This window comes from Danio aesculapii, chromosome 12 (genome assembly GCF_903798145.1).
Source record: "Danio aesculapii chromosome 12, fDanAes4.1, whole genome shotgun sequence".
In the NCBI taxonomy this organism is placed as follows: domain Eukaryota; kingdom Metazoa; phylum Chordata; class Actinopteri; order Cypriniformes; family Danionidae; genus Danio; species Danio aesculapii.
This window is the reverse complement of record NC_079446.1, coordinates 6,317,035-6,336,141: the sequence shown is the minus strand read 5'-3', so window position 1 is coordinate 6,336,141 and position 19,107 is coordinate 6,317,035. Positions and strand designations below refer to the sequence as shown.

At 37.1% G+C, this 19,107-nt stretch overlaps 1 protein-coding gene across 1 annotated transcript; it reads left to right on the top strand.

The window, feature by feature from the left end:
• Positions 1 to 7,957: 7,957 nt before the first annotated feature.
• abi3b (ABI family, member 3b) lies at positions 7,958 to 17,926 on the top strand. Its single transcript, XM_056469948.1, has 6 exons — positions 7,958 to 8,200; positions 12,342 to 12,509; positions 12,826 to 13,020; positions 13,150 to 13,229; positions 13,334 to 13,689; positions 16,672 to 17,926. Exons 1-6 carry the CDS (start codon positions 7,958 to 7,960, stop codon positions 16,938 to 16,940), a joined length of 1,311 nt encoding a protein of 436 aa, XP_056325923.1. The 3' UTR covers positions 16,941 to 17,926.
• The last annotated feature ends 1,181 nt before the right edge of the window (positions 17,927 to 19,107 follow it).

Sequence of the window (19,107 nt, the reverse complement as noted above, 5' to 3'; positions counted from 1 at the left end):
AACTCAGTGTTGAAGGTAATGAATTAAATAAATACCTCATTACTTTAACTAAAATGAAGTCCACAGTATTTCTATAGATTAGTTTTTTTTTAACTCAAATGGGTTGTAGCAATCAGTTTCCCCAAATGGTTTCAGTTGCTTTAAAAATTGGGTTTTACAGTATTCAGTTGGTTTGAGTACTCTTCATTTATTGGGTTTTACTTTGCTCAAATTTCTTCATTTAATTAAATGAATTAAGTTCATAGTACTCATTACGATTAGTTTTTGAATTTAAATGGTTTGTTGTATTTGGTTTTCTCAATTGGTTTGAGTTACCTTAACTTATTGGGTTTTACAGTGTACTATCCTATAGATCCTGATGTTGTGTCACCACAACCGGCCAGCCTTCTTGGTCTATTATTCTCACGTCTTACTCTTTTATGTCTTTTGTAATGTCTGATTCGTCAGGACGGCAGTTCTAGAGTCGTGGGGAAAAAAGATTTTGAGAAAACGATTCGCTAAATGATTTTCAAAATTCATCTTTATTCTCTCTGTTCAATCAATTCTGGGCTTAGTTTCTCCAGAATAGGAGTCTTCTGGTTCTATAAACAATCACTAACAATTAGACTTTGTGTATCCGTAGCTAGGGGTCTGTTTTAGGATGTGTCAAGTTGATTTTTGTGAACTGGACATATAATACATGATCTACATCGCAAGTTTCCAAATTCCCATGCAGCTCTCTTGAGTGAAAACATGAACCTTCATTTCTTTTTCCCAGAGTGTTTTTGGAAACCCCAGGGCTGGCAGCAATTCATGCTGTATATATTCCCGTTAAATGAAGTCATCTCGGAGCAACTGTTGGCTCTTTCTGCATTTTCTGCTATGTTCAAATCATAAAACAGCAGGGCTCTCACTGACATTACGAGAAATGTGATTTCAGAATATCCACTGAATGTACATTAAGCCAGGAGGGGGGATGGCAATGGCACTTCTTTAATATGCAACCCTGTTTCTCATTTTCATCAATCAACGTATAACCACAAAGCTATTTATAACAGGGTTTTTCATCTAGATTTACTTGTATGGCCGACACATGAACGCTAACAGATCATTGGGACAAAGATTTGGCTATTGTATTAGCATTAGCCATATAACCAAGTTACATACTAAATAAATGAGCTTCAAAAGAGCATTGTTGATTGGATGCCTTTGACGTCAACAGCAAAAGATAAAAGGAATGTTTTCTTCTCCCTTTATGAGCTGATATTCTCATGACCATATCAGAACGGCGTGTAACCAGTTTTTGAGGAGGTCTAAACATCTAGATAGTACAGAATGTGGTTTGAAACTTTTTAAGCCAATCACCAGAGAGAGACGACTTATCAACAGGGAAAGTCTATCAGAAGACTGTGGTTGACTGGTGATAAGGTCGGATTGACCTAAGGTGTGTTTCCCTGTCCTTGTTAAGGTATTGTTTGTTGTGAAGTCGAGCTTTAGTAAAATTTTGTTAACATTAGTTTGGATGGTTAGAAACATAGAAACATATTATATCCTGTGTCTAATTTAAGATTTTACATTCAGCATCTTTTTTTGCAGTTTTGTTGTAATTTTGAAATTTGTAGTGATTTTGAAATTTTGAGTGAAAATTGGAAAATCGCACGTTGATTTTATTGCTTGTTTTAATATGTAAAGTGCTAAGCAGTCAAACTCTGGTTACAATGAAAATATTATTTTGGAATATACATTTCATTTTGGTATAAATAAATAAATAAGATATAGTATCGCTTTGTTGGATGACATGTTTGTTTCACATTGTGAAAATGTTGTGTGACTTGATAGAATAATTGTGTTTTATTTTCAATCTAGGTTCATTCTAAATATGTACCTTTATATACATTTCTGGAGAGTGCCAAATATGTCCCAGAAGGTACTTTTTTTGCAGTTTTGTTTTCGCGAATGCACCAGAGGCTTTTTGAGATCTCAAATTTCTCTTTCAAGTGCCATTTGCCCCTGCTGTTCTTGCATAAATCCACCAGAGGCCACTGTCGACTGACTGACTGAATGACTTACCGATCGACTTGCCCACCCTCCTCCTTCCCTAAACCCAACCAATAGTGTTTTCAAAAGCACAGATAGGCCAGCGCCTTCTTTCCCTAAACCCAACTGACAATTTTAAAATCAATCCAGAAAAAGAAAAGTCCTTGCCTGATTTTTACCACATTTTCAGATTTTACCACATTCTCACCCTGTTATTTGCTTATTTGTTTTCTTTTTTTGGCATCTCGCCTGCTTTCTGGAACCGTTCTTCACCGAACTCAAAGCTCATCATCGTCGTCTCTGCCACTCAAGTCTGTTGACATACACAGCGAGCTAACTGGACAAACTGGTAACAGCCGGAAAGCCATCCACAAGGAGGCAAGCGGTCAGCTGGTAAGCGCGAAAAGGAACAGTGTCATATGTACTTCTGGCTACAAAATTCACTATCTCCAGAAATGTATATAGGACTATGTTTTCAGAATGATGTTGGATTTTTTCTGATATTACGATTTGATTTTGTAAATTCAAGCTTAAGCTAAATTCATAACGTTTAAAACGTAGAAACACATTTATATCTTGTGGAACAATTTCAGTCTTTCTAAATCAAGATTTTACATTCAGTTTCTTATTTACAGTTTTGTTGTAATTTTTACATTTATTAGAGTGAAAATTGGAAAATAGTTTTAAATAAAATCCCACACTGACTTTATTCAACACAGGTTCATTGTGATTGCGTACCCCTGTATACATTTCTGGAGAGCACTAATTATGTAACCAGAGCTACATATGGCTGCATTTTGTGTATAAAAAGAACGCTACAGGGCAGTATGATGCCGCAGATGATATCTGTTTCTTTTCGTGCTGCCAGCCCACCTCTTTCCTCCGTGTGGACGGCTTTTCTGCTGTTACCAGTTTGTCCATTGGCTCGCCACGTACGTCGGCAGACTTGAGATGGAGTTGACCGCGATGATGGGGTTCGAGTACAGTGAAGAACAGTTTCAGAAAGCAGGTAAAACATAAACAAAAGGCAAAAAATAAAGTAAAAAAGTAAATAACGGTAACATGGTAAAAAATCAGGCGGCAACGAGGGCTTTACTTTTTTGGTTTGCTTTTGAAAGCACTCTTGGTTGGGTTTAGGGAAGGTGGTGGGTGGGTAAATTGATGCTTTTTTGGAAACACTATCGCTTGGGTTTAGGAGAAAGGGTGGGTGGGAGATTGGGAATTTTGAAATCTAAAAGAGCCTACACAGCGGCCTTTGGCAGATTTGTGAAAAACAGAAACTGCAAAGAAATGTAACTCCTGGGATCTCACGGTCTTCAGAAATGTATGCAGGGGTACGTATCCATAATGATCCTGTGACTTAAGTTTAGGGGGATAATGTAAAACGGTAACCAGTCAAACTCTGGTTACAATAAAAGCATTAGTATCATTTTGTGGGACGATATAATGTGTTAATTAAAACCTTGAGATTTTAATTTGTTGCAGGTGCAGATGAGTTACAGAATACAGCAGTTCAGATGATCCAGACATATTTTTAATGATATATATAATAGTAAGAAACACATTTGAAATTTTTGTTACTCGTGTACACCAAAAAATTCCTATGACAGCTAATCATATCACTAATTCAAAGGTTTGTACTCCTTTACTTTGCTTTTATTGCTATTTATGTTTCTGCTGCACTGTTTTATACTACAGAATCTAACTCACAAATGTAATTACGTTTAAAGGTCAAGCGGATCATTTTGCAGCACCCTTGAAGGGCCTTCTTAAACAAAGGCAATACTGTTAACAGGATGGCTTTTTTTTCATTGCTGTCTCCCAAAAGCTCTGCATACTGGACAGTCTTCCTGTGGAACTGTTTTCAGCTCTCCTGGATACAACAGATAAAACAACACGCGCCGCTGATATTAACCCTTGTGTATTGTTTAAATTGACTACCCTTTCATTATGTTGGTGGCTGTTTTTGCCCAAGTGAGTTCTATTATAGTGACATTTTTTGATTGCAAAGTCATGATTATTATATTATATTATGATATGATTAAAGTCATATTATCATGCATTCTTGATTGTTGCTGGTTTTCCCTGTTGGGAAGAGGTCAAATTTGTCATTTTTTCTGTTGATCATCAGTTGGCACTACTAACCCTTTAGATAGTAGTAAAAGTTTTTGGAGTATAACAACCAGGGATGGGCAAAAATGCATTGAAATGTATTTTAAATTAAATTACCAAATACCTCAATTTTACATGTATAAAAATAAAATTCTGTATTTTGTATTTTGAAAATACGACAAAATACTTTTACATGGGAGGCTGGAGGATGACATTTCTTCTCAAACCTTCTCTCAATAGGCAAATTCGATCAATCCCTTCACCATTATACGGACTTAGTGAAGTGAACAGTGTTTGATAACAACAGTGTGTCTCTGATCAAGTTTTAGTCAGCCACTGTAGGACTTTTTTTATATTGTTTTATTTTCTTGGCGGCTGCATCAGCAATCCATCCCAAATTACTATTATATTATATGTGATGTTTACTCAATCTCCCAGAGTTGTTTCAGTTCTTTTTCAACTGGAAGAGTTTCAGTTTACCCCCTTTAAACCCTGCTCACAATGTGAGATTGCAGCCACGATTTTGTCATCTGAGACAAATTTGTGAAATCCTAAAAGATTCCTGAAGTCCTTGGCTAAAATCGGTGATCTTTAATCGTTGGTTTGACATGTTCACAGACAGCCGCTTAATGCCCGTTGCGATCAGATTTTTTTCTCTGATGACGTTCTGGCAGTGTCCGAAAATTTCAGAGACTTTCCTGCAGTGTGACAACAGCTGCGATGAGCGTCAATCCAAGAATAGAAGCTCCGAATTTGATGATGCAATCCATGCGACAATTCAAATGACCACGGTGAATTGTCAAAACAGTTTTTTCTTCCTGGTTTTATTATTTAGGGCGTGCTGTGTGCAAAATTGACACTTTAGATTGTTTCCGTTTGCTGTGAGGAATCATTTCAGATCGCGGTATAGTGAAAGTGTCACGGGTGGATGACGTCAAACTCCGGGGCATTTTCTTTCGTCTTTGACGCGTCTTCATTGTCGTTCAGTCTAACTTTATGACAGCTGAGATCTTACAGTGTGACATGGGAGCCATGTTCGTTCAGTCTGACATGCTCCAGTCATTCGGGATTATAAAAAAAATCACACAGATTGAGCCGGCCTTTAGTGAATACCATTACGCCATCTTTAACTGTTTTATATTTCTTATTATACCTTCATCAATTTTCTGCAAATAGCTGAGAAAGCACCAATCAGAGGCTGCGTTTTTATGATGTCATCATATAGACTTCTTATAAAATATTTTACAGTATTTTAAAAATACAAAAATACAAGAGACTAAAGTATTTTGATATGAAATATTTACCTATTTTCATAAACCCAATCAAATACAAATTACAAAAAACTATTTTGTATTTAAAATGATAAACACATGTATCATAAATACTGCCCATCCCTGATAACAACAAAGTATAGTGTGTATGCATAAATACACTTACTATGTTTACTATGTTCTAAGAGCTGAGGTGTTTATTTAGATTTTCTCAGACATATCAAGCTAAGTAATTTGAGATCTCGAAAAGCATACACAGCGACCTCTGGCGGATTCGCAAAAACAAAAACTGCAGAAAATAGTGCCGCCGGGATGTATTTTGCGGTCTCCAGAAACATCCATGGAGGTACATGTTCAGAATGAGCCTGGGTTGCATAAATTTGCATTCAAAAAAATGTGGTTATAATGGAAGCCAATGGGGCAAAAACAGCCACCAACATATCGAAAGGGTCGTAAATTTGAGTGTTGTTGAGTTTTTGAAAAATTTCAAAGCATTTTTCCAATATATATGTCAAAATAAGATTTGTCACCAAAAGTCCTCCTATTTGCTGAAGCTCAGAGAAAGTTGTGTCCAACTTGAGACTCAAAACCACCCCAGAGTGGATGAAAACATCCCCAAAAGCACATAAGGGTTAAGCACAAAGATCTTCACCTTTCTCAACTTAAGTGCGATGAACAGCATTCACAATTTAGCCTTAATGTTATCGCATAATTGTAGCACATTAGAGATATATCATTTTTATATCAATAGAAGATGCAGACGGGAAGATGATTTGCTCTTAATACAGCATTAAAGTGCTTTGCATGCATGAAGAAAATGACAATGTATTCCCTCTGTGGTAAAAACGTGATGCACGTAACTGGCATACAGATAAGCGATAATGATAACTAATTATCATTTAACCTCAGCGGCACACAGACTTTGCTCTTGAAATATCAATCACGGGCAAAATATGGTGGCTAATCTATCAGTAATCAGTTGACAATGCAATAGTCGTTCCTATCAGAGACATCAATAAATTGTACGACTCACATTGATGGGGCATTAAGAGCAATATAAGCTCAATAATTACTGGAGTTTGTGCTCATGACTCTGATAGGATGGTTAAATATTTAATATTTGCTTTTCTGGACAGACTTTATGCGCATGGTTCATTGTAGAACATTATAAATTAGCTATTAACAGACCTTAGTGTATTTTTATACATCTCTTGACAACACGTGAAAGAAAGAGAAAGGTTAATTCCTTACTAACTGAGCTGTAGTAGAGGATCAAACACACATTGTCTGCAGTATTGTGACCTCTTGTGGCCACACCATGACATTAACTATATCTTAAGGTAGTTCATACAAAATAAAATGATTTATGTTATCATATACTGAAGAAATGTTTTCCATAAAATAAAAGCACACAGACAGATGAATGCAGAGACAGATGCACAGACAGAGAGATGGATGGACAGATGAACATAGAACATATGGACAGACAGAGATGCAAAAACAGACAGATATACACACATACAATTGAACATATGCGCAGATAGATAGATAGATGGATGGATTGATGGATGGATGGATGGATGGATGCACATATAGATAGATAGATAGATAGATAGATAGATAGATAGATAGATAGATAGATAGATAGATAGATAGATAGATAGATAGATAGATAGATAGATAGATAGATAGATAGATGCACAGATGGATGGATGGATGGATGGATGGATGCACAGATGGATGGATGGATGGATGGATGGATGGATGGATGCATAGATAGATAGATAGATAGATAGATAGATAGATAGATAGATAGATAGATAGATAGATAGATAGATAGATAGATAGATAGATAGATAGATAGATAGATAGATGGATGCACGGATAGATAGATAGATAGATAGATAGATGGATGGATGGATGGATGGATGGATGGATAGATAGATGGATGGATGCACAGATGGATGGATGCATAGACAGATAGATAGATAGATAGATAGATAGATAGATAGATAGATAGATAGATAGATAGATAGATAGATAGATAGATAGATAGATAGATAGATAGATAGATAGATAGATAGATAGATAGATAGATAGATAGATAGATAGATAGATAGATAGATAGATAGATGGACGGATGGATGCACAGATAGAAATATAGATGCACAGATAGATAGATAGATAGACAGACAGACTGGATGGGTGGGTGGGTGGATGGATGGATGCACAGATGGATGGATCCATAGATAGACAGACAGACAGATACTGTAGATAGATAGACAGACAGACAAAGATAAACTGACAGAGAGAAAGACAGACAGACAAATAAATAGAGGAATGAAAAGATACACAGACGAAGGGATAGAAATGGATGGGCAGACAGACAGGAAAAAATGAACAGCTAGACAGACAGAAAGATAGATGGATGGATAGAAATAGATGAACAGTAAGATAGAAAGACAGAACATATGCATGGACAGACAGACAGATAAATAGATCTAAACTGAGGAGTAGTGAGGTCTGTTTGCACAGATAAACACACCCACTCTGTCAGCATGTTAGAGCCTGTCTTCCACACTTCATTCACTAGTTCACCTTTAATCTTACAGAGACGGTGGAGTGAAGCCATAACCAGCAGCACTGAACATCCACTGCAGACCTGCACAATGAGAGACTACAACTGTAAAGAACACATAGACAAAATCCTCCAAGATGCTCCGAACGCAAGAAAAGCTCTACTCGACAACCACAGCAATCTGCACAAGGTGGCCGACTACTGTCAGAACAAATACCTCAATGTGAGCCAGCCATTGTATTTGTATTTTAAATATGCTTTTGAATATTGTTTTGATTTTTTTTAAAGGTTATATTTTTATAAGTCTTAAAGTGACTCCATGTTCACGCTGAACAAAAGCATCATTGGATTTGCTCATTTATTTTAAGGTAACTGGTTTCAAACCATTTATATGGGCTGAATTTAAACAAACAAATGAAATTTTGTAATGTTCAAGTTAAGTTATTTGTTTAAATTCCCACCATATAAATTGTTTGCAACCAGTTACCTTAAAAAATTGTACTGTAAATACAATTAATCCCTATTTTTTTCAGTGTACATAGGCCAAAACATATATTTAGTGCTGATGTTTAGTGTGTATATATAGCGAATATAGTGCTGAAGTAAATATTTATCTCGCACTAATAAGTTTTGATGCTTCTTTTAAAGATTTTGCATGGATTTTATTATTCATACATTTGCAAAACTCATAGGCTACATCATGTATGAGACTAAAAGCGACATTTGTTTAACTGATTTATTTACATTCATTATAAGTTATTCACATGGGTTGCTGAAAACGGCTTTCTTCAGGGTGATCTGTTTTCCAGTCTCCATCTTTGTGCTGTTTTTACTGACGGCATACATGCCTAAACACGGCTGTGGTATGTGTTCCTAGTACTCCATGAAAACTGTTCTTAACATGTTTATCTAGGTCTCCATCTCTGTATCCTGTCTTGTGCTGAATTAGCAAAAGCCTTTTTATTCATATACTTCAACATCCCCTTTAGTTCTTATATATTAATGATTGTATTTAATATTATGTTTATTATTATTATATTATGTTATATTCATTCATTAGCACAACAGCTTTTTTAAAGGAAGATTAATACTTTATACAGCAGTGATGGAATGTATTTTTCCAAGGGAACAGAAAATAGATTATGTACACTTACAAAAGGCTTTGTCAAATAAATGCTGTTGTAAATGTTCTGTTCATTAAATTAATTATTTAAAAAAATAATTTGACATATTTTATGCTAGTCATAATACTATATAATATATATTTCATTGGGCATATATTAGCACTTATATTATATTATATTATATTATATTATATTATATTATATTATATTATATTATATTATATTATATTCGTTCATTCATTAATTTTCCTTCGGCTTAGTCTCTTATTCATCAGGGGTCGCCACAGCGGAATGAACCACCAACTTATCCAGCAGATGTTTCACACAGCGGATGCTTTTCTAGCTGTAACCCAGTACTGGGAAACATCCACACACACTCACTCACACACACGGCCAATTTAGTTTATTCAATTCACCTATAGTGCATGTGTTTGGACTGTGGGGCAAACCGGAGCACCCAGAGGAAACCCATGCAAACACAGGGAGAACATGCAAACTCCACACAGAAATGCCAACTGACCCAGCCGGGACTCGAACCAGTGACCTTCTTGCTTTGAGGTGACAGTGCTAACCACTGAACCAAGGTGTCACCTATATTATATTATATTATATTATATTATATTATATTATATTATATTATATTATATTATATTATATTATATTATATTAATATTATATTATCATTCATTCATTCATTTTCTTTTCGGCTTAGTCCCTTTATTAATCTGGGGTCGCCACAGCGGAATGAACCGCCAACTTATTCAGCATTTGTTTTACGCAGCGTATGCCCTTCCAGCCGCAACCCATCACTGGGAAACCCATACACACTCAATCACACACATACATACACTATGGACAATTTAGCCTTCCCAATTCACCTGTACCGCATGTCTTTGGACTGTGGGGGAAACCGGAGCACCCCAAGGGAACTGACGCAAACGCAGGCAGAACATGCAAACTCCACACAGAAACGCCAACTGACCCAGCCGGGGCTCGAACCAGCGACCTTCTTGATGTGAGGCAACAGCGCTACCTACTTTGCCACCACACCGCTCAGAAAACAATTCTTTTAAATAGTATTTCGATTTCACATTCCAATTAACTTAATGCAGCCATGATACAATGTCTTTCAAAAAAAATTGTAAAAAGTCTTGCTAATATTCATTATATTTACTGACATTTATGACGTTTACTGTCTGAAAAGTTGCCATTTGATAAAATGGTTCAGATGTGATGGATCCACAGGCCATAATTCTGCCAACCCTACGAACCCTTGAAGAGATGATGCCCACCCTCCGGGGACTTCGAGGAAAATACAAATACACTTCATTGAACATGTATTAGACACATACACTCACTGGCCACTTTATTAGGTACACCTTACCAGTAATGTGTTGGACCCTTTTGGGCTTCAGAACTGGCTTAATCCATCGTGGCATAGATTAAACAAGGTACTGGAAATATTCCTCAGAGGTTTTGCTCCATATTGACATGATAGCATCACGCAGTTGCTGCAGATTTGTCGGCTGCAGATCCATAATGCGAATCACTGGTTCCACCACATCCCAAATGTGCTCTATTGGACTGAGACCTGGTGACTGTGGAGGCCATTTGAGTATAGTGAGCTCATTGTCATGTGTTTAAGAAACCAGTCTGAGATGATTTGCGCTTTATGACATGGTGGGTTATCCTGCTGGAAGTAGCCATCAGAAGGTCAATTGGTACTAATGGGCCCAAAGTGTGCCAAGAAAATATCCCCCACACCATTACACCACCACCACCAGCCTGAACCGTTGATACAAGGCAGGATGGATCCATGCTTTTATGTTGTTGATGCCAAATTGTGACCCTACCATCTGAATGTTTCAGCAGAAATCGGGACTCACCAGACCAGGCAACATTTCTCCAATCTACTATTGTCTAATTTTGGTGAGCATGTGTGAGTTGTAGCCTCAGTTTCCTGTTCTTAGCTGACAGGAGTGGGACTCCGCCCCAAGGTTTGACATTTTGTGTGTTCTGAGATGCTCTTCTGCAGACCTCGGTTGTAACGAGTGGTTATTTGAGTTAATGTTGCCTTTCTATTGAAACAGTCTGGCCATTCTCCTCTGATCTCTGGCATCAACAAGGCATTTGTCTTAAAAAGTAATAAAAGTTGATAAATCAATGATGAGAAAATTAAGGCCCTTAAAAGGTATTAAAAAGTCTTAATCCAGTTTTTACGAGGTCTTAATTTTTGTTCGAGCGTTGTCAAAAGTCTTTGACTCCAAAAAAGCATAAATATAAAATTATTGCCCTCGATTGATTCGGGCCGGGTGTGTCCGGCCAAGCTCCTCTGTCCGGGTGGTCACGTAATTTGCAACAAATGTGGGAAGGTGATGTGACAAATGTAGCGAAACCATAGAGCAAAACAGACCTGAAAATAGGATAATGCAAGTTTGCATACTCCTGGTTGGAGAAAGACAAGTTTAAACAGTGGCTAAAGCCTGTCGCTGAAAACAACCACGTAATTTATTCCTTTAAGCTTTGTTTCTTCCGAGCTTATCTAAGTTCTGTTGCACGGTTGTGCTCCATTGATTTATTTAACTACAACTGTTTTTTAGCAACTCTTTATTGAGTTAAAGTTTTGATTCTGATTAGAACTTGAAGTGGCGATGAAGTCTTAAAATATTCTGAGAAGGGCATTAAAAAGTTTTAAAAAGGTATTAAAATTACCTTTAGGATTCCTGCATATACCCTGCTGGATATTTCTCTCTTTTTCGGACCATTCTCTGTAAACCCTAGAGATGATTGTGTGTGAAAATCCCATTAGATCAGCCGCTTCTGAAAAACTCAGACCAGCCCGTCTGGCACCAACAACCTCTGCACGTTCAAAGTCACTTAAATCACCTTTCTTCCCCATTCTGATGTTCGGTTTGAACTAAGCAGATCGTCTTGACCATGTCTACATGCCTAAATGCATTGAGTTGCTGCCATGTGATTGGCTGATTTTAAATTTGCATTAAAGAGCAGTTGGACAGGTGTACCTAATAATGTGGCCAGTGAGTGTAGACATCACCATTTTGGAACACTATATACTGCATAACTGTAGGATAACTCTTAACTTTTCTCATTTTGAGCGTAATTATTTGCACCTTTTTATAAAGCTGCTTTAGAATGATAATTATTGTGAAAACACTATATAAATAAACGTGAATTAAATTCTGGAACTCTAAATTATTAAAAATTTTTTTACATCATTAGGTGGAGGACACCAAAAGTGTGATCGAGGAGTCCAAAGCTCTGACCACTCAGGCGCTGGCCAGTGTCACATATCAGATCAACAATCTGGCCACGAATCTGCTCAAGCTCTTGGACACTCAGACGGTTCAGCTCAAGCAGATGGAGTCCTCCGTCAACATGCTGACGCTGGTGAGCTGCGGTTAACACTTCACAAAAACCACCACAGTCTCAGCAAAAACAATGCCAACCGTGGGCAAGTCAGGACTGTGTTAGAAATATAACACTGGTGCTCCTCATTAAAGAACTATTTCCCATTAAGATGAAAATGTACTCATCCTCAGGCCATTTAAAGGGGACCTATCATGCACAAATTACTTTTATAAGGGGTGTAAACACAAACACACTTTCACATATAAATTTTACATACTTCAGCTGACCATCCCCCCACCCCCTTCTAAAGTAATAGTACTAGAAATAGTCTGTTAATGTGAGTATTTACATTCAGACGGTGGCCATGTACAAGGAGAAGATTGCTCGGGGAGAGATCGGAGTGCTCACCAAACAGGCAAAAGTTCCCCGGACCCAGAAGGTGGTTCCTCCTGCAAGAGGACTGGAGCCGTTTCGTGGTTACAGACGTGTTCCCATATCCTATAGCTGCTTAGACAAACTGGGCCACGGACACTGGCAAGGCAACAAAACTGTAAATATTTACATTTCTCATATTTGATCAATTGTAGAGTATATTCACTAAATATTTTTTGCCCTCAAACTTCGACTGGTTTTCTGAGATATTTATGTACATTTTTACTGTTGAACTGTGTCCCCGCAGGAAGAGACAAAGACAGAAAGCGACTATGAAGACTCTATGTCTGTACAGCTCAGCACACAGGAGACCAGCACCTTCAACTGGTGTGTTATAAATGCTGGTGACATTTCCTAAGTTACAGATGTTTTGAATAGACTTCATTTTGACATTATCATCAGAAAATCTAATGCATTTGCTGTGGTTTCAGGTCTTTTTTGGGTATCGCCGTTCCTCCACCATCTGTTCCTACCTCAGTGGGTTCTAGTGTCGCAGCTCCACCCGATTTCTCTCCAGCTTCACCCTCTCCTTCATTAATGTCTGTCCGCTCTCCATCCCTGCCTCCGTTTGCCTATCCCGACTATCCACTTCTGCCAGATGATGACATGGGAGACGCTCCACCTCCACCACCTCCTCCGTCTCCTCCTCCACCTGGTTCTGTGTATGGAGGCTCTTTGGTTCCCCCTCCACCACCTCCACCTGGCACAAATACCACAATGACAGCACCGCCTCCTCCTCCTCCTCCTGGAAATATGGGTGTCCCACCTCCACCCCCTCCTCCTCCAGGTACACTGTAAAAATGCTTGGTTCCACACAATTCCTTCATGTTGCCTCAACACAAATCCATTAAGGGTGCTTTCACACCAGTAGAGCGGTTGTTTCGTTCCGAAATAGGGATTAAACTAGCAGGGTTCATACGGTCATGGAAAACCTAGAAAAGTCATGACATGGCATTTTCCAGGCCTGGAAAAGTTTTGGAAAAACAGAAAAGCCCACAAGGTTTTGGAAAAGTCATGGAAAGTACATTTACATTTAGTCATTTAGCAGATGTTTTTTGTCCCAAGCGACTTAAGCTGCAGTCACACTAGAGCTTGTGGTTGCGAAATTCCGTCGTAAGGCGCTGTGAATAGGGGTAGGATAAAACAATATGATTAGACGTTAATAAAAGTGAGCGATTGCTCCATATTTTAAATTTCTTATTTTGAATGATCTTCTATTGGTCTAACACAATCACCTGATGGGATTTCACAGGTAAGAATTCACCAAGCTTAAACTTTTAAATGCAGTCAGATGCGAAACTTGTCGCACATGCTTGCGTTTCTGGTGTGGCACATTCGCATGCCTATGAATGGAAGTCTATAGAGTGAAAAGTGCAATGTGATCGTGGCTTTACATTAGAAGTAGTTTTACCTAATATTACTAGTTTAACAAACTATTATCATCTAAAATTAGTTTAGTTACAAAAAATTTGTTATAAGTGTTAGTATTAGTTATTAAAATTAGTTATTAGTGACAAATATCTGTATACTGCGATGGAGGTTAGTTGTTTTTACTTCTTTTCTTGATCAAAAACATGGTCTCACATCATTAGTGCTGTGTAAGCATCATCTATTTTACATAGATATAAAAATAAATTCAAACTAAAGAGATTGTTGTGTGTTTTATATATATATATATATGCTATAATAAATGTAAACGTTCATAAGCAAACGTTTTGCTTATGATTTACCACAAATACATAGACATTACATGAAACATTAGGTCATGAAAATTGACTTGAAAATCCTTGAGAAGTCATGGAAGTTTTGTAATAAAAATGTGTATGAACCCTGAACTGGTTCCAGTGTTGCTTTTTGTTTTTGGTGCGGTTTGCTTTCACGCGGCAGAGCTTCTAAATTGACCAAAGTTATTAAAACAAGTCACGTGCGAGTAAACTCTCCTCACATTGGTCAGATTTGGTTTATTTTCCGAGTTTTCACTCAGCTGTCATACATCCTTATTTTAATTCATGACGATGAGAAATAGCCTAATTTCAATTGTCAAGGGTTGTAAAATATATATAATTTATTCTATCAAAAGTCGCATTGGTGTTATGTATTGTTTAATAATTCGACAGCATGCTTTTACTTTCATATTCAACTTGAAATGCACATTCACCGATAGGAATGACATCCCATCCAACTTCCATCCTATGTATACACAGTGGTATAGCCTGGTTCATTGAATCGTATTGCTTTCTCTCTACAACCAAATCGCTCAATCGTTTCAGCCGAGCCGAGACCACCGCAGGGGGGAAAACGCACCAGGTTCCAAACAAATATCTAGGTGTGAAAGTACCCACAGGGTAAAGGATCCGAACCATGCCCAGACGCGTTTGTTCCAGCCTGATCTCACGAGAGTATTTTACATTTTGTCAGTTTAGTGACTATTTCGTACGAGTTCAGTACGATTTTAAAAAGGAGGCGTGGCACCTAACCCCACCCCTAAACCCAACGTCATTGGGGGATAAGCAAATTGTACTAAAATGTACGAATTAGATCGTACGAATTCATACAAAGTAGCCACTAAATCAAAAAGTTACGAATTGTCGTGAGATTGTGTTGGTTTGTTCCTATTTCCTGGCTCGTTTGACAAGTGTGAGTGCTCCGAATCGCACCTGGGCATGGTTCAGTTGGTGGTTGAAAGAGGTGTGCCAGAGCGCGGTTCGGTTGGGCTTTGGCGCCGTACACTTGTAGTGTGAGTGCAAAGCGCACCTGAGTGCAAAACTAAGGATGCGATGCCACTTTTAAGGCACAGTTTCATATGGATTTATTAATCATTCTTACATTTCAATGAACGCAAACTGTTATAGTTTATTATATATTCAAACCTCTCATTGCACATCAGCTGGCACCTTCAGCAAACCTCCTAATACGTGCAGCACAAGATATGATAATTTATGAGTGTAAAGTGGTGGATCTGTTCAGCCAAATATTTGACTGTCACTGCATCGTTTTTACAAAGTAGCTCCAAAAAAAACATTACAATTGTGTTGTTTTAACTCATTTACAGTTTTTCTCAGTGGCTTGTAGTTGATAACCCACAAAAGCATGTCACTTGCTAAAAATAGATAGCTCGTTCCTCAAAAGCAAGTATTGATGAAAGTGTTAGTGTCATCAAGATGAAAAGTCCTGACACCATTGTTTATGAACAAGATAGTTAAATGGCTTTGTCATGTTTTCATTATTTTCATTTACTGAAACTGCTCAAGACAACGCTATATACTATTTGCACAGCCATTTGAAAACTACAGTAAAGTTAGACAAATATATATATATTTTTTTAATAAAAGCTTGACAGCTTTACTAGACAGATTTGGACAACTAGTTCAACATTTTTGTATGTAATGACTCAAGTAATGAAATGAGGACTATTAGCTTTATATGGAAGGCCTATTCAGCATTCACAGGTTTAGTTCATTTTGACTGACATGACATAAGCAAATGATAATGTTATAAACAGCAGAGAGTTGTATGAGAGCAGTTGATCCATGTCCAAAAGCATTTGCAATTTGTCTGGAGGAATGAGAAACTGCTACTATGATGTGCACAAATGACTAATTATTTTGAGAAATGCATTAACTGTTGTGCAAATGTAAATAGTGTTGTGAGAAATGCAGCAAAGGCACTGAGAAAAACTAAAAAAAACTAAAAAAAAGAAAAACTAAGCAGCAAAAAAATTAATATTTTGAGTGTAATATGGGTGTCCCACCTCCACCGTCTTCTCCAGGTAATATGGGTGCCCCACCTCCACCACCACCACCACCTCCTCCAGGTAATATGGGCGTCCCGCCTCCACCACCACCACCCACTCCAGGTAATATGTGTATCCCACCTCCACCACCACCTCCTCCTGGTTACACTGGGTCTTCACTTCCTCCACCAGCACCTCCACCTCCACAAAATGTCTCCATGGCACCACCACCACCACCTCCTGCTCCTAATACTGGAGGAAAATTTCTTCCACCTCCTCCTCCTCCTCCACCACCCCCATATTAAATTTCAATGTTATTTTTTTGTAAAAGAATGTGAAACGTTCAATGGGATAAGTGTTTTTTATATATCATTTTTATTAAACTGTATGAACATTTATTTTATAAATGTTACATAAATGTTGTAAATGTTTATAGTTCAGTTTAAATATTAACTGTTGTATTTTTAAAGCACATTAAAGTGTGTAATAACCAACATGTTTTTACCCGTTTTATGATACTCAAAAAAACAAAAGGAAATCTCTTTAAATGCTTTATTGTGTGAATAATGTGGAAGTTTGTTTCCAACATCTAATAAAAAAACTAGCAATTCATATATATATATATATATATATTTATATATAGTTGAAGTCAGAATTATTAGCCCCTTTTTTATTTTTTTTCCCTTTTTAAATATTTCCCAAATTATGTTTAACAGAGCAAGGAAATTTTCACAGTATGCCTGATAATATTATTTCTTCTGGAGAAAGTCTTGTTTATTTTATTTTGGCTAGAATAAAGGTTTAAAAAAAAATTTTAAACCATTTTAAGGTCAAAATTTTTAGCCCCTTTAAGCTATTTTTTTTTTTGATAGTCTACAGAACAAACCATCCTTATACAATAACTTGCCTAATTACCCTAACCAGCCTAGTTAACCTAATTAACCTAGCTAAGCCTTTAAATGTCACTTTAAGCTGTATAGAAGTGTCTTGAAAAATATCTAGTCAAATATTATTTACTGTCATGATGGCAAAGATAAAATAAATCGGTTATTAGAAATGAGTTATTAAAACTATTGTGTTTAGAAATGTGTTGAAAACATCTGCTCTCGGTTAAACAGAAATTGGGGGAAAATATAAACAAGGGGCTAATAATTCAGACTTCAACTGAATATGTACAATTAGGAGACCGCTTGAAATGTTCAGTTTCTGGGTTAATTAGGGATGAGTTTGAGTAAAATGTAAATATCTGTTTTTCAAATAATATATCAAATAAAAACTTTTATTTAATGCAGCTATTTTTCCCTATTCTCCTATTTTAGCTTTCAGCTTTCACCATACTAGGATTTTTTTAATTGTACTGTATGTGCTCCTAAAATAGCTTTTACAGTTCATACACATCTGTTTTTAGTCGCACATGCAAATGAAACACTCGCACTGCCAATTTACATGTGCTAAAGACTCTCATACTTTACCAGATTATATATTTTCTATTCCTAGAGAGTGTTTACAAGCAACTTGAATACAGAGAGGCTTTCAGAAACCTTCAAGTCTGCTGATCTGGAAGTCGTAAAGGTGAGGAAATGATGCCCCATGTTCTCCTCGTGTACAGTTGAAGAATTATTAGCCCCCCTGTATATTTTTTTCCCAAATTGGATATAACGGAAAGAAGATTTTTTTTTCAACACATTTCTAAACATAATAGTTTTAATGTTTATGCAATTTATTTTTTCTCTCAATTTAATATTTGTTTATATTAACCAATCTAACTAAAATTCATTAGTGGACTTTTCATTCATTCATTTTCCTTTGGATTACTCACTATATTCATCAGGGGTTGCCACAGTGGAATGAACCGCCAACTATTCCAGCTAATGTTTTACACAGCAGATGCCCTTCCAGCTGCAACCCAGTACTGGGAAACACCCACACGCTCTCATTCACACACATACACTATAGCCAATTTAGCTTATTCAATTCACCTATAGCTCATGTGTTTGGACTGTGGGGGAAACCGAAGCACCCGGAGGAAACCCACGCCAACACGGGGAGAACATGCAAAGCCCACAGAGAAATGCCAACTGACCCAGCCGGGACTCGAATCAGCGACTTTCCTGCTGTGAGGTGACAGTGCTAATCACTGAGCCACCATGTCGCCCTTAGTTGACTTTTCCTTTAGGTAAATTATTTAATACCAATAATCTAAGTGTTGCATATAGTACTAATATAATTATAGTAAGCTGTATCAGGATAGTTCATACAAAATTGAAAATGTACTCTGATTAATAACTCCAAACCTTTATGAACCTTTAGCAAATCAAGTTTGTTATCATGTGTAATTCTTTTGTCTAACATTTTTAGAAATTTATATTACATGTTTTATCCTGTTGTCATGTGTAACTTTACTGTTTTTGTATGTGTGATGATGTGTTTTTTGATTTTAGGTTGCCTTTTCAAATCTGGCAGGGGGCAACA